The 16,916-nt window shown below is 32.6% G+C and overlaps 1 protein-coding gene across 2 annotated transcripts in view; it reads left to right on the plus strand.

The window, feature by feature from the left end:
- LOC129229552 (uncharacterized) overlaps nt 1–16,916 on the plus strand; it is a 52,304-nt gene that overhangs the window by 15,824 nt on the left and 19,564 nt on the right. For both annotated transcript variants that reach the window (XM_054863875.1, XM_054863876.1), the window contains exons 6-7: nt 944–1,341; nt 7,676–7,816. In XM_054863875.1, coding sequence (XP_054719850.1) covers nt 944–1,341; nt 7,676–7,816 — 539 coding nt within the window. The remainder of the gene's footprint in view (nt 1–943; nt 1,342–7,675; nt 7,817–16,916) is intronic.

The following is a 16,916-nucleotide window of genomic DNA, read 5'->3' on the forward strand; positions in this document are numbered from 1 at the left end:
ACAAGAGGAGGAGTAAGGTGAAGTGTGACACTTTGTGACAAAGGAGCAAGGATATCAAATATGTTGAAAAAAGAGCAACATCGTTTAATGACAGCCCATTAGTACTCCTTCAAAATCTCATTTTACTCCTTCAAAACTCCTTCATTTTATTTCTGGAATTAAGTACGAACCCTGTAAACAAAATAACCAATACATTGATCCAAGGTATATAATACACAGCAAAAATTGTATTATGAATTCAAGAGCATGAAATATAAAGCTGCATAATAGAAAATTACAAAAATGCTGTATAAAAATACAAAATATCGCCTACAAAAGTACATTATTGCGCTAACTTGCCTCGTCCAGTTTGATGGGGTGCAGTTTAATGAGGGTACTCTTCTATCTTATCAAGTAAATCACTATACGAATAATTCTTTTTTAATCTTGAGTTATGTTTATTTGTGTTATTGTGTGCACTTGAAAGAAGCAACTCAAGTAAAAAATATTGCATGTATGTGTTTTGAAGTAACGAACTTTTTTTTTAATTCAAGGGTGAGAAAAATTCTCACATCGTTAATTCTATTGTTTTTCACTCTATGATGCTTCTTAAATGAGTCAAATATTTCTACTTAACTTTACTTTTAATATTAAGAACCTTATTCTTCCAGAGTAGTAACTTTACAGTTGGCAAATGTGGCACGACTTTTTATTTCACACATTTTGTTGTTTATGCCTTTTGGGGGGGGGGGAGGGGGGTATATATATAAAAATTAGATTATGCAACATGTATTGTTGCTGCTCAGCGTAATGTTTCTTTGAAATGGGGATATATTTCTTTGAAAAGGGATGATCTATATTTATTTCTTTATCTTCCTTTTAAGGTTCAAATGAAATTCTTGCTGAAGATTTTGTTTCCCACTTAGTAATATATTGTTGTTTACATATGTAATTAATTTTTTAGGTCAAATGAAAGGAAGTGATTTAGTATCTTTGCTACTATGCAACAAAATGCCTGTTTTCCAGTCTGAAAAAGGTCCCGCAAACACAGCCTTGTCGTCTGAGAGTTTCTTTTCCAATAACTCCGGCTTATTTACCATGTCAGTTGTAAAAATGAGCCTTGAACAAGATGTCGAAGAGTTATTTGAACATTATGAAAAAGTTTTGACAAGTCATATATTTTATTTACAAAGTTTATGCACTAAAAGCACATTGTCAACTTGTAAAACATCACCTTTATCTGCTCGACATAAAGAAATATATAAGCGGAAGACGTCTGTGATATCATGTTTGAAAGATGTACGATGTTTTTTTTTACACAACCCTGCCACTCAAAGCAAAAGAACTCCCATGGAAAGCATAGTAAGCTAATGATTCAATCATGTTCATGTTTTTGTTTACTACTGTCCTAGTAAAAAAAATTGCATCACCCTCGCATTTTCACAACAATGTTATTATGTGAGATATTTTGGTCGACCGATTAACGATGAATGTATGTGAAATTCTGCAAAAATTATGAAATAAACATTTAACAGCAGGAATCCAATAATTGTCAGACCAATGCAAACTGCTGACCCCATGCTCCTTTTTCCATTTCTGATTTTGCGTGTGAGTTTAGAGAAAAAAAAATTACTTAACCCCATGTCAATTTAAGTCTAATGGCAGGATAAAGGTTTTTAAATTGTTACTTACCAGTTTTGCCCTTTGGCACGGAGCAGAATCATCCTGGAAAATGACGTTTGGAACTGAAGTAAAGTGATCCCGGATAGTAGGAAGCAATTTCTCCACCAAAATGCCAATATACACCTGAGCGTTAACTGTTCCTTGCACAAAGTGAAGCCCACCAACTCCTTGATCAGAAATACATCCCCAAATCATCTGGGATACGGAATACTTGACTGTGTGTTGAATGCAGTCGAGATGATATTCGTCTCCTTTGCGGCACGGGTGACGCAATTTTTTTTACCACCACTGTAGGTACTTTCCACTCCAGTAGTAAAATATTTTTCAGTAGTCTGCAACAGAGATGAGAAAACCCCAAGGTAATCCGCTAAGTGAAACATTTGATTAGTTAAAACATTGATAATAAATCATCACCTTTTCGATTTTTTACTCCAGGGTTCTCCCCCCCCTCCTTCCCTCCCTTACCACTATTTGTGGTTTAACCAATTGGACCCTGAAGACAGCTCTTAATTTTTTTTATCCAGACCAGAAGTCGTGCAATCCCTGGTCCAGCACCTCCACAGGTATCGTTCCACTTGAAGGACTTAGTGTCCACGAGCATATTTAACGTCCCCTAGTCACCATTAATGAAGACGGTGAATCTTCGACCAGCTAGGATCAAACCCGGGATCCTATCGTCACCTTAGTGATCAGGCCACCGCGACCCCTTTATAAATCATCACCAAAATATTCCTGAAAATAAAATGCTGAATTTTTAAAAGCTACAAGAAAAAAATAGGCTAATAAACTGCAAAATGTATTGGAAAACTAAAGATCAGGTAGTTGCCAGAGCAAGTGCTTTTCCCCCCTCAGCCACTGAGGACTCCTGCATAGATTAATGAACCTTTTTTGTGTTAACCTTTTCCTTCTGTTTCATACTGAACAACTGAACTGCATTTTTGCCTTTTAATTTTGACAGATTCGTGCAGAAAGCAAAAAAAAAGTATTTTTTTCTATTCAGAAACAGTCTGCAGACCTCCTGAAGAATCTGGGATGGGCTTCGCAGCATCATGCTAATTCTGCTACCAGGCTTTCACCGATCAGCTGCTTCACATCAAATTTTAGCAGCTAAATTTAGCACCTCACCCAATTTTAGCAACATGAACTATGTAATACCAGGTGCATGACTTTGGAAATATTGAGATTGAAAGAGATTGTATTTGTATGAATAATATATGAATATTAAACAAATGTTGTTTGTTAAAAAAGTGGCTGTGATATAACACAAGTAGAAATTATAAATTCAAAGTGCAGAAATAAATCCGATAAAAAAGAAAGAAATCAAACACATGCCATTTACCTGATTTATGGCATTTGCATTAATGACACTTTTGCAGGTACAGTTGTCCCTCGCTACTTCGTCCTTCGACTTTCGCAGTTTCACTACATCGCGGTTTTTTCTGTTTTTTTTTTTTTTTTTTTTTCAATTATAGCAATGAGCCTTTTATATGTTCTCATGTAAACTTTTCTTACGAGAGCATTACAAATTATGTCTTTTAAATAAGGTAAGCTCTTCTTAGGGACTGTAGTTGTACTAGTTGAGGGAGTCGAGTTTAAAATCGCCGAAGAAAGTTTATTTCAATTTAACCTTAAACGCTAACTGCAAAATATAAATCACTGTATAATTACTAGGGGATAAATACATCTCTAATGATGTTTAACAATGTACTACTAGCTTTTTAAGCTGTATGCGTAATACCTTTGATGAGGATAGAGAAATAAAAGAGGCACATACGGTCACTAATTGGAAATTAATTCATCATTGAACAAGTTGAAGTTGAGCTATTTTCATAGGTGGTAGTAATGTGTAAGAACTGCATTTGTATGTGCACTTTATTTCCCAATATATAATTAATGTGATATCGATTCCGTCTATGTCGTTTTCTCATTTTTTGTGCAATATATTAAGTAATACAATTGTAATGTTGGATAAGGGTGCTCTTTCATGTTGAAGGGGCTCTAACTATGTTTAAAAACCTATTTAAATTGTCGTCAGTAAGTTTTATGCCCTCTAATTTGGGAAATATTCGGTTTATAAATACAGAATATTACTTCGCGGAAATTCAGTTATCGCGGTGAAGTCTGGAACGAATTAACAGCGATAAACGAGGGTTGACTGTATAATCTTTATGTATAGCATGTACATTACTAGTGCTAAGAGGGTTAACATGAACACTTCTATTCATCTATATTTTGTATTATGAAAACTACGTATAGTAAATAGTAATTATGTCCATGTGCAATAACAATTATGTCACCTAAATATACAGTGAGCTCCTGTTACAACAAATACCAATACAGTGCAGAACCTTTTATCCGGGAACCAAAATACCGGGAAACCAGAAAACCGGCAACTTTTTCCCGATTTTTCCGCCATTTTTTAAAAAATATACCATTTTGGTAATTTTTGAAAACTATGCATTTTTTCTGAAATACCAAAAAGAATATGAGCGATTTCTTAATAAACACCATATTACTCACGGAAAGGAAAATGTTTGCAAATACCAACTTCAAATGGTTGTCCTTTATGCGGGGCAAAACTTCACAAAAAAGTAGTGGATTTTTTTTTTCTTGTGAGGGTCTCAGGTATTATGAATAACTTCAGTTTTTTGGTGTTCAAAATTTTCTCTCACTCTTAGTTTTTAATATTTCGATATTTATGAGCTTTTATGAACTGTTTTCTTCCTATTTTAATATGCACAACTATTTATTACAGTAATTTAAGTTTTGCAAACAATCGGCTAATAGCGCTTTTTAGCGATCCAGAAAACCGGGAAATTCAGATATCCGGGACAGCGATGGTCCCGAACTTCCCGGATAATTGGTTCTCTACTGTACAACAGATTTTTTGTCTCAAAGAAATGAATTTTTAGTCCCAATATAATTACTGTTGCTTTGCTTTAATTCCATTACACCAAAATTCCTGTTACAGCGAACAAAATTTGTACTCCTTTGAAGTATATTGTGACAGGAGTTCACTGTATTATATTGTTTTTGTTAAATAACTTTGTGTGGAAACCAATCTAAACAGGTCACAAAAAATCCACTTTCTTTTTTAATTTCTTAAAATGTTTGTAAAACTATTCAAGAATATGTTACCAGAATTTGCCAGAAGTGTTGATGCTATGAGCACTTAGTGTGACAGTGGAGATTCGAAATTGTTCACAGCATTTTTTTTTTTTTTTTTCAAACGATGTATTTTTCTTGAAACAACTTGTTTTCAACAGGTTCATTCTAGCTCAAAGAATTATTGACCAATTGTTCTGAAAATTTGTGTGAATATTAGTCATTCAATTATAGTCTATATGAATCTAACTCTTTGATGCTATTATTAATAAAAAACATTTTTTTAATACAAGAAATATGAAATAAAAACTGTAGAAAAACATAACATTGTATTAAAATACCTCAAAAACCTGCAATTTTCAACTTTTTTGATCGCAGTTAGGTTCATATTCTTAGAAAATTTGTTGTTCATGAGAAAGAAAAATTGTAATGATTACAGACAAAAATTGTGGCTTTGGTAATGCCCACCAGACAAGCTCTGATGGCGATTGCCCATGGACAGCACCCTCTAACTCCACTAATTCTTGTGGAAATGACTATAAAAAATTACGAGATTTACTTTAAAAAATGAATAAAATATCCTCCAAATTTAAAGAAATTTTTATTATTTCTTTTCGGCTAAAAAAAATTCACGAAAAACACTAAAATTTCAGCCTCCTAAATTGGTTTTCCCTCTTAAGCCTCCCCCACTGTTGGAGGAGTTGTGTTTAATGAAAAATGTGTTGAGAGAACTGCTGTTTTGTGCTTTGTACTGCCTGCCTCCAACGCATCATTCGTCTGAGCATAAGGGTGATGTGCTGGGGAAGATCAGGCAAAATGAAAATTTGAGGCGCTGAGGAGCATCACGCTGAGTGTTTGTGTTGCATGCGATGAGCCTCACACATTTTCGCCTCTGATTCTGAGATGGATCTTGGTTATTTGCTGTTGCTGTGAAGAAACTTGGCTATTACATTTGAGTTTTTTTTTTTAATGTTTGTCACTGTTATTTTGTGTATTGAATGTTTGAGGGTAGCTGATGTCAAAAGAGACGTATCACAAACACTCATTTTGAGTTCATGAAATGCAAAAAAAAAAAAAAAAATCAAAGTGGGTAGAAACTGTGATGTATATAAGAGCTTAATTAAAAAATATATATGCTGAAAGTATTTCCAATATTTAAAAGAATTAATTTCAAAATCTAAACTGATTGAATGGGTTAAATGTATGTTATGAAATTAAATATATTTCATTATTGAACCATAATGGAACATATTTAATTTCATAAATTGCAGCTAAATTAAATTAGAAAATCATAGTAATAGAGTATAATAGTAGTGGTGATGATAACTGTAATATTTTGGAACAGCGTGAAAAAAAAAAAAGGCTTGCACAATTACTGTTTGAACCTAAGCTAAAAAGCTTGACCAAATGCAGAAAAAATCAAATAATTATGAAGATCAGAATAATTATGAAAGCAAAAACAAATTGAGAAAAAAACTTCGTTTAGAATTTGAAAAAAAATAAATAAATAAATATTTAAAATTATAAAAGTGAATATTTTGATTAGTTAATATTTCAGAATTATTCCCTTGCTATATACTTAGTGTAGTGAGGTTGGTCTTTCCTTCATTTTTTACTTAGTGAGGGTGTGGTAAATTTAAAAATTGAATTCAATTAGTCAGGCCTAACTGTTTTTTGAATTTAATCACGCATTAATATTCTTAAACAATCACGTAACTTACGATTATTCAGTTTTCATATATTAATAAATTAAATTAAGTTTAATTTTTAAAAAAGAAGTAAGGGAATGACACATGTGAAGATCGTTACCTAATTTGATGTTTTCAAATTAATTCTCGAGATCAATTTTCATCGACTTGGAGATGAAAATATGTTGTAACATTCTTCTGCTTCAGCAGCCTTATTAAACCTTTCTTTCTTTCTTTCTTTTCTTTTTTTTTTTAAATATTTTGTTGTGATTCTGAGTTTTTCATTTACTATTGTAAAGGAATAACGCAGCTCACTGGGGCAAACTTAGAAATAATTGTACAAAATTATTTTTTACAGAAATAGAATTTCAAATAAATTTTTTGCATTATAATATTTAATATTTTGAAATGGAGGAACAAGAAAACATGAACTTTTTGTTCATTTGCTTAGAAAACATTTTTTCTTGGGTTTTTTACTAACAGTAGGAACAAGTAAGGGAATAACATTTTGGTACATTAATCCTACATAAAATATTTAAAAAAAATATGTTATAAAATTTTAGAGTATCTTGTTGAACTTTATTATGAAAAGTATTTACTACCCTAAAGGAGTTATTTGTACTAATCCTAAAAATAAAGATCATAAAACAATCATAAATTATAATGAGGTTATGAGAATATATACAAAGACATAGAAGGCTCAAGTAACACTCTCTTTATTTGTTGTTCAATAATTCAAATAAAAATTATTCATTCAAGAAAGTTTTGATCCACACTGGTTTCTGTTTTTAACAGCTCCAGTTATATTTTAATAGTTGCATCGTTGAGCAGCATTGATTTGCCTATATCTGAAGGAAAATTTCAGAAACATTGCAAAGCTATCCAAAATTAAAAAATAATTTTAAATCATTGATTTACCTGGTTTTGAATTATCTCCTACCACTTGGGAAAATTTTGAACCATATGAGCAATAAGATTAAAATAAATTATTTTATTAAAAGTAATGAAACATTAAAACAGAAAAGTATAAATTATAATTGTTTCATTGAAGCAGGTTTAACATTTTAATGAAAATTTGCCACTATGTAATGAGGGCCAGTCATAAATTGACATAATAACCAATGTCCTGATGAAAACTAGTTTGGCAGCTTTTTTAATTTCTTGTAAGATGTTTTTACTGTTTGCTTAATTGATGAATATTCAGCAGTTTATTTTTTTAGGCAGATACAACAGATGGATCGAATGAAAATGCAGCTACTCATCCACTTGTCTCCTCAGCAGAGCAAAGAACAGAAATGTCTAACGGTTTGGCACTGCTGTTAAAACCTTTAGTGCAGCTTGCGACAGCAGAAACATATCCTGTGAGTTGATTGTAAGGTACATTATCAGTAACTTTTATATATATTTTGTCTCTTGAATTACCTAAAGCTGAATGTTGTTATTCATATACTGCAAAACTCAAAAAAAAAAAAAAAGATTTCAAAAAGGGCATAAGTACTACTGATTTTAATGAGACTTATGCCCTTTTTCTAAAATCATAGATTCAAATAGTTGCATGATTTTTAGTTATTAAATTATTTTCGGTAGTTTTGGTTTTAAATTGTGGATTTTGTTTTATTTATATATTTATTAATTTTAGTAGTTATGATGCCTTTGAAAAACCTCTTGCAGATAGAATTGACATTTTTTTAAATATCATTTTTAATGCATCATTTTGAACGTTTTTTGAAGACCTTTTTGTTGATATTTAGTAAAATAGGCGGAAGCAGATACTTGGGGAGGGGCGTGATGCAAAAAAAAAAGTGCTTATCAAAGATTGTATATGTATTGTTTCTAAATTCAATAAATGGGTGAGATTTCTCATTTTGAGTGTGGCAGTTATGGTGGACTGGCAAAGATGTCTAACTAAATGCTTAGGGTTGGTGCTTAACTGTCCCTGAAGTCCCATTTGTCAGTGGAGCTCCAACATCTAAAGCAGATGAACCATATAAATGGTAGGTGCAAGGGACTTGGTGGACTCCAATTTCTTCCTCAGACCCGGGGGAATAGGGGGAGCTAACACTGCGCTTATTGTTAGCCGATGCTCTCCAACCATACCTCCCGCAGAGAAAGGTGTTTGAGAATACAAAACTGTTTTTCCTCTGAAAATGAAGTTGGCGATTACTTGGCGTCTCAAGGGGTTGCCCACCCATAAACAGGTGAGTGAAAATTAAGAATAGGTAGCACGTGTGTCCACGATTTCAAAATGGCGGACGTAACATTTATTCAATCTACTAGAAAAAGAAAATCTCCGCGACATATAACGATTATTTGTACTGCATATTTTCATTCCAAAAGAGGAAACAAGACGTACTGGTCTCGCATTAGAAAATTGACATGAAATTGTCGTGAAAATTTTCTGTCTTCTAATTTTAAAATGGTTTTCCAAAATAAAAGAATCCTCAAAACTTTTAGTAATAATGAAGTAAAAGTACTGGTGAATAGCGAATAGTTAAGCTGATTTTATTTTTTCAACTTCTAATATTTTTTTAATAAATATATTTTTTTACAAATTAATAAAGGGACCATTTCATCGTATTTTTTTCCGAATGTAAGGCTTCAACATGACACTTTTTTTTTACCATAACTGCTTGCTGTACTGTTTGATGAGCACATTGTTTTATTTTGATTTCGTGTGTTGGTAGGACTAACTCAAAATAAAACGATGTGTAAATCAAACTGTAAATTAAACTTGGTTAGTCATTCAGCTTGGACACAATCTGTGAAATTCGGTACATATATTTGTTCTAGAACATAAAATCCACAAATCCAAATTGTCAGTTTCCATGTTCATTTTTTATAATTACTGAAATCCATGATGATTTTCACTGACTTTCCAGTTGCACTGGTACTCTACAATTACATGTTTGTTCAATATTAAGGGATGACATTTCTAAATGTTTAAATCTGAGACAGGTTTATAGATTGCAAGATTACTGGGTAAAGATTGTAGATGTTTGTTGTTTTTGAATAGTTACATAATTTAGTAAGCTCATTTTGTCATCAGGGCCGATTCTAGGGTGTCGGCCGCCCGTGTGCAAAGACCTTATGTGCCGCTTCTTCATGTTTCGACTAATACTTAACTCCCATATAAATCTAACTTCAAATTCCTGTATTAAGTTCTAATTTAAAAAAAAAAAACAGAAGAAGGATGAATTTATTAACTTATAATCTTAAGAACTTAGTTAGACCAGTTAATCAGTACGGTAAAGGTATTCTTGTGTGAGGGTGTATATCAGCATCAAGACTTGGAACTTTTTCATTTTTTGATGAAATAATGAATCATGCTATTAATTTAAATATTTTAAAAAACATTTTTAAACTATTAGCTCAAAATTTGGTAATCGGAAACAACTTTGTTTTTTTTTTTTTTTTTTAATCAAGATAACGATAAGCAGCACAAGTTTGCGTTTGGTGCCTCAAAAATTGACCTTAAGCTTAGAAATATCTCGTAAATCGCTAGATTTAAACTTAATGGAACATATTTGGAGATATCTGGTGGCTAGATTACGAAAATACACCATTGAAACGAAAAGCGAGCTAGAAACAAACTGTAAGACTCGAAATGCGGCTGAAAACTTACTCAGAAATTGAACAAAAAAAGAAAGAAAAAACAATGAAATCTATTCCCAGACGTTAAAAAGCTGTTCTTGGTACTGCATGATATTCTACTAATTAATAAATTAGTAAAAAGTTAGATTATTGACTAGTTTTTTGACATTTTTTCAAAGTGTACGAAGACTTTTGTGAGATTAAGTTTCTGACACTTTTTGATTATTGATCTCTTAAAAATCAAGTTTTATTATGTTATTAAAAAATTTCACGTAGTTTTGTTGAAAATAAATCATAGATCTTACAATTAAATATTCATCCAAAATATTAATTTTAACGAATGGATAATGGCGTATTTCATTAAAAATCGTAAGTGTACGAACACTTTTAGGAGCCACTGTATATGCAGTTTGAAAAGCATTCAGTAACGGGCTTAAAAAAATTTTACATTATTTTTAAGAATTGTATTTAATAAATCAGAAATTATTCTTGAAGTACATAAGGCTACTCTCTTGTGTACTAACGTTTATAATAATATTAGCTCTTTCTCTCTCTCTCGTTTGACTCAGGTTCCAGCTTAAGTCAAAGTTTTTCACGATAAAAATAATTCTCTGAAATTCAAGTAATCATTTTAGATGAAAATTAAACATTAACTGCTATAAACATGAAGTCGAGAAGATTCTCTGAAAATATTTTAGCTGTGCAGTTTCATAATTTCAAAAACTGTGTTTAAATTCTTAAACATTTTCGGTCAGTCAAATATTTTCAGTATGTTAGTATACAAACACAAGCAAAAAGAAAAAAAAAGTGCAAATCTAGGTTACAAAATTTCATTGAAATATGTATCTTGAAATTATGAAATGCAAAATTATACATTGTAAGAAACGTAATTTTATAAAATAACTATTAATTGAAAAAAATAAAAAAGTTCAACTCTCGAGTAACAAAATGTTTTAATTCTCAATCATTATTAAACAAATCAAGAACATATTAACCAAAAAATTTCTGAACTTAATAAATGATTGATAACTTTATATTCATTTGCATCGAGAATAAAATCTTTTGCAGCTTTTTCTTTTGCGTGGAAAATGACGCACTTGACAGTTTCAGAGCTAGTTCAATTAGAATATCACAATCTATCAATGTTCAATAGGGTGGAGCAAAAAAAGGGATTTTTGTTTTTTTGAGCAAACACGATTAATATTGCTTTCATTTGACTGTTTTGATGAGCTATCATTTTATTTTCTCGCCAGCACCCTCTGCAGCAAAACCGTCGACCGGCTCCTCGCGATGCTGCTCCTATAGCGAAAACGGTCTTCAGGTTGCGTCAATATCCTACACATACACGCACGTACAAACATAACAACCACATACACACATACACACACACGCATACATACACTCATACACACAACTACCCACACACTCATACCTGCACACAGACACAAACACACAAGCATATATACACACACACACACACACTCGTGATTGCGAAAATCATAATTTGAATTCCAGATGTCAAAATTCAAATTATTTTTTATTATTTATTTATTTATTTATTTATTTATTTTGCGAGTTGCAATAGCACGGAAAAGTTGCGATTGGTGAAGACTTAAAAAAAATAAATAAATAAAAATAAATAAATAAAAAAATGAGATTGGATAATGTCTTCCAATTGTGCAACGAGCCTGAAAATTCCAAAAAATGGAAAATTTTATGTTTTTTCACGAAACGAATTTTCTAAAATTTTTGAGTCTATGATGTTTTTAATGCTCTAAGACGGAATAGTTGCAAATGATGGAGCCTTTAGAAAGTAAAAAGAAATGTTGAAATACAATGATACCTTCTAATTTAGGAACAGGCCTAAAATATCGAAAAAATTGAGGATTTCAGCTTTTCTTTGAGATTTAAAAAAATAGTCTATTTTTTTTTTCAGTAATATAGGGAAAACTCTTTTATAAAGCACTATTACACAAAAACATTCATTTATTTATTGATTCTGAAGGTATCTTCTAACCATGCAACCCCATACTTAACAGTAATAAGCCATTTTCAAATATTAGAAGGGTGTAAAATATTTAGCAAAATTTCTACCTTCTAGTAAATTAGTCTTACTTTTTTAAGTGTTACTTGTTGAAACTAATTTATAATCAGAGTTTTGGAAACTTGGGGTTTAAACCAGGTTTATTTGGTTTTTATTACTATTTGTAAGAAAAACAATTTTATTTTAGGAAAATCATGAAGGTTTTATTATTAATTGTTAAGGAATGTTTTACATTCATATTTGTACCTAATTTCTTCGTAATTAATTAAATAGTTAAGAGTAAAACCTTGTAATATCATTTTCTCATACTTGGAGATTTCTATAGGAGAATATTGTTTGAAAATCTTTAACTGTTATAAAAAATACAATACGTAAATGGGTCTTGGTATAAATAATCAAATAAATAATTTACTGTAATAGTTCATACATTATTAAGTGCAAATAACAAAGAATAAATTCTTGCAAATGAATTTCCTCATAATCATAGCTATCTACTATAAATAAAAAAATAAAAGTAAAATTAAAATCACGCATTTTAAAACATGGAAAGTATTTTGTAGTATCTACAAATGAATCATAAGTTTGATGTACATTATACAACTTTAAAAATCAAAAGTTCAACGCATATTTTGTTTAAAGATTTTACCTAATGTATGAATAGAAACAGGACAAGTAGGTTTTAAGAAAATCACTCAAATAATGAAATAACTAATCTATTTCATTATTTCGAAAAACGAAATGGAATCTTACGTAAGAATAGAGGGAGGGGTTTGAAAAACCTTACGTACCCTTACATGGGGGGAGGGGGTCAAAAATGGCTTAACTCATCCATAACTAATCTAATAAACTAATCATATCTACTAATCATATAACTAATCTAATATCACTGGAATCGAAATTTAATTCACTATTATTAAATTAAACCTTTTTGTGTGATGAAATATTTACTAATAGGGTGGAATCTAGACTGAATGTATTTTCGACATTTTTTTGTATTCACCAAATTCCAAGCCACGCTTACTCTTTTGAACACTAGATGGCAGGGCTGCACGGGGTCACTCAAAACTTCCGGCGGAAGTCTTATTTGTATTGCTTCTTACGACGAATTGCTCTGTTTACGTATCTGTAATTTGATTGAATTTTTTTAATTAATCATGAATTTCAAAGGCGCAAAATTTTCGTAAAAAGAGGGGATGTTGTTCTGCTTTCGGGTACAGCATGAGGACAGGAGCAAATAAGATGTCAGAAATAAAGATGTTCAAATTTCTAAAGGTCCTGATCGTCGAATCAAAGCCAGTGCTTTAAAGCGAAAGGATTGAATCTTAATGAATATTATGTAGTAAACACACTTTGTGCGAGGTATTTACGAGCTGGAAACATTCACCTTAATTTCATCAGCTTTGTATTTTTACTGCAATGTGTGAAGATCTATATTAAATTGATTATTAGAAAAACTAAACCTGAACAATTTTTTATTTGCTTCCTGCAAAGCTGAAAGTTTCCAGTGTTTTGACGGGTTTCAAACAGTTTGATTTTTGTGATTAAAATAAAGAACCACTATTCATTACCTCATGAGAAAAAAACTTCCCATAGCTTGAACCATTTAGCCCGTCTCTTGGGACTTCGAGTTATTAACGGTACTTTAATATTAGGCGCTCTAATTGTAAACAAATTTAGATATTCGACAATCGGTAAACAAACACATTAATTAAAGTTATAGTGTAGTATCATAGTACAGCTATTGGTATTACATTCAAAGCAATTTTAACGCAGGAGAAAGCACTCTAAGATTAAATTTAAATTTTGTTATCTTTCAATTTTTTTTATGCCTATCAATCTTGCTACAGAAGCAAGTTGATTAAACAAAAAAAAAAAAGTGATGAACAAATATGTAATAAAATATATTAAATATCAAACCTGAAAATTAGGTAGCAACTGTAATAAGTGTGTGTGAACTGAAAAGCTACAACAGGAGAATTGATTGAATATGACACCAAAACTCCCTGTCATAGCCATTCTGTGTGAACACAGTGCAGAAAAGCTTCCATCTTTGAAAAAATAGCTTCAACTTAAGAATAGGAATTACAATTCACAACGTACTTGCAATCCAGTAGATTTGTGATTCTTGAAAGCAGACTTTGTATCAACTTTATTTCTGTTTAGGAGGTATTCATAAATGCTTATCATTGAAATCGCGGTAATGATCGACAAACGAAAACTCGTTTTTTTTTCTTATTTCTGTATTTAAAGGATCAGGAAAATCAGATCCGTTGATCGACAATTTTTGAGAATAGCAAAGCCTATTATACTCATTTCATGCATTAAAATACGCAAAAGACATGATTCTACCTAGAACTGAAAGAAAACAAAATTGCCTGAACACTGTAAACATCAATCATTTGCAATAGATTCGCCATCTATCTACTAAAGGATCGGTAAGGTCACAGCCATTGAAAGGTAATTTTCAACAATAACTAAGTTTGTCTTTCTTATTTAATGCATTGAAATACGCAGAAGACATTATTCTGCTTTTTAAAGAAGCACAACAAAATCGCTTTCGCTATGAACACCTATCTCTAGCAATGGAGATTGGCGCTTAACCGGAAATAAGACTCGCTACTTCCGGTCTACATCAGTGGTTTGTTTGTTTATTTAGGATATTTGGTGAATATGATGCGATAGTAGTTAAAAATAAAACATGCTATACATAGTGCAATTCTTTTATTATGTTTTTTACATTATTAATTCTTCTTAAAACAAATAAAAAACAGTCATCCTAATACGTTTGTATTTTCCAGACGCAAATGAAACATCGGCTTGGAAAATACTGCGTAAGAATGCATTTGAACCCCTCCCCCACTCCAAAGTATGTAGACATTTTTCCAACCCCACCCCCTCGGGACCCTTACGTAATTGATGAATGGTCCGTAAAGACATCCAGTAATGTCCTTACATCCACAATCTCACTATTTTGCGTTGAAAAAAGGGTTCCTTGAAACCCCGAAACACGTGTCTGCAGTGATCTGTATATTTGGGCTCTAAAACATTTGTTATTGCCTATTACACTTGTATCATTACCCAATAGTATAGGCGAAGGTGAACGTAAGGGGGAAGACGTCCCCTCAGGTTTTCAACTTAAGTATTCCCCCTTTTAACCTGAACTATAATTTTAATGCCTCTCAAGTTAGAACCTTATAAGCGCCTCCAACCTTTATTTCCACCACCGGGACACACAACACCTGTCTCCCACAGACCCGTCCATGTGTTCATTCATAGACACCTTTCGCTCAAAACATATCATTAGACTACCAAGGCATCCCAAAGAATCATTTGATAATCAAGCATTCAACAGTATACATTCAATTATAACACTATTCGAATGAAACATTCGAAAGGCAATTATTTGATTGTAATACCATTTAGATCGCAAGGGTATCTATTCCTCAAGTGTGCTGGCACACTTTTTAAAATTAGGGATCCTCTCTCCCCCTCAAGAAGGACACTCAATAAAAAAGACTAACGTCCATTAGGAATTTCAATGGCGCAGTTTGCGCAATGACCCACCTCCCCTGTGGGCTCCTCAGCGCAGCCCGTCTTTCTGGAAGAAGGGTTTAAAGGTTTCAATGCAATTTTTTTCGGAAGACAGAAAAAAACCATGCTCATTCTTCATAAGTAAAATCATTAACTTTTCAAAGCCAGCCCTTTGACCCCCTAAATGACGGATCCGACCCTGCAACTAAAACACTTCAGAAGCAGGGGTGCCCACCCGCCCTGAGGTTAAGTCCCCCTCCCCCACCCTCAATATCGCAGAGACCTCCCCCCAAAAAATGAGAAAATACCCCTTAAAACACCCCCCTAAAAATGTCAATAGCACAGTCTGCGCCATGACCCCCCCCCCCTCCATAGGTGGGCACCCTAGTCAGAAGTCAACTACATTGAGAGGTTCATTCGATTATCAAATCGATCGAAGAATACACTGCTCGAGTGATTGACATTTCGAGAACTCAACATCTCGAGAAGTTCAAAGTGAGAACTCGAGCAGTTGATCGCTCGAGCACTCGGAAAGTGACAATCGAGAACTCGAGCAGTTGATCGCTCGAGTTCTCGGAAAGTGATAATCGAGAACTCGAGAAGTTCATCGCTCGAGAACTCGAAAAGTGATAATCGAGAACTCGAGAAGTTCATCGCTCGAGAACTCGAAAAGTGATAATCGAGTACTCGAGAAGTGATAATCGAGTTCTCGAATGATCTTGAATAATCGAGTGATTCGATTATGAGAACTCGATCATGCCCATCACTAGTATATACAGAATGCTGTGACGCATATCTTATTTCTTTTCTACCACCCGTTGCATTGCAAAGAGCAGTTTCACGGTTTCCAAGAATTTTCGAAGAACTGCAAAGAGAGAACACTGGTCCCTCTTTTGGAAGGATTGCAACAATTTGGCCTGTTATCCTTCTTCTTTTGGCGAGCGTCTATTTACAAATTTTGCGTGACCAGAAATGGCGGACACATTGTACCTGCTTTCAAAGTTTGTTTTCTTTGACAAAGGAAGTGTCTACAATGGATAATCTGACAGGTGACGTCTCGAGGGAGAGGAACTTGGGAAGAAATTGGATGTAGCCAAGGGACTTTGGGGTGTCATGTCATACAAGGGGGGAAGGTCATGGGGATCATGACCCCCCCTCCCCAAATCGTCAACAATATTATCCATTCACATTGTGTTCAAACACTTTATGAATAAAAGGAAAATCGATTGCAGTAGTACTTTCAATTCATTGATTATTTTTAGGAGTAAATATTTGAAATGCTACTTTAATTCATT

Source organism: Uloborus diversus, chromosome 9 (assembly GCF_026930045.1).
Source record: "Uloborus diversus isolate 005 chromosome 9, Udiv.v.3.1, whole genome shotgun sequence".
NCBI classification, from domain to species: domain Eukaryota; kingdom Metazoa; phylum Arthropoda; class Arachnida; order Araneae; family Uloboridae; genus Uloborus; species Uloborus diversus.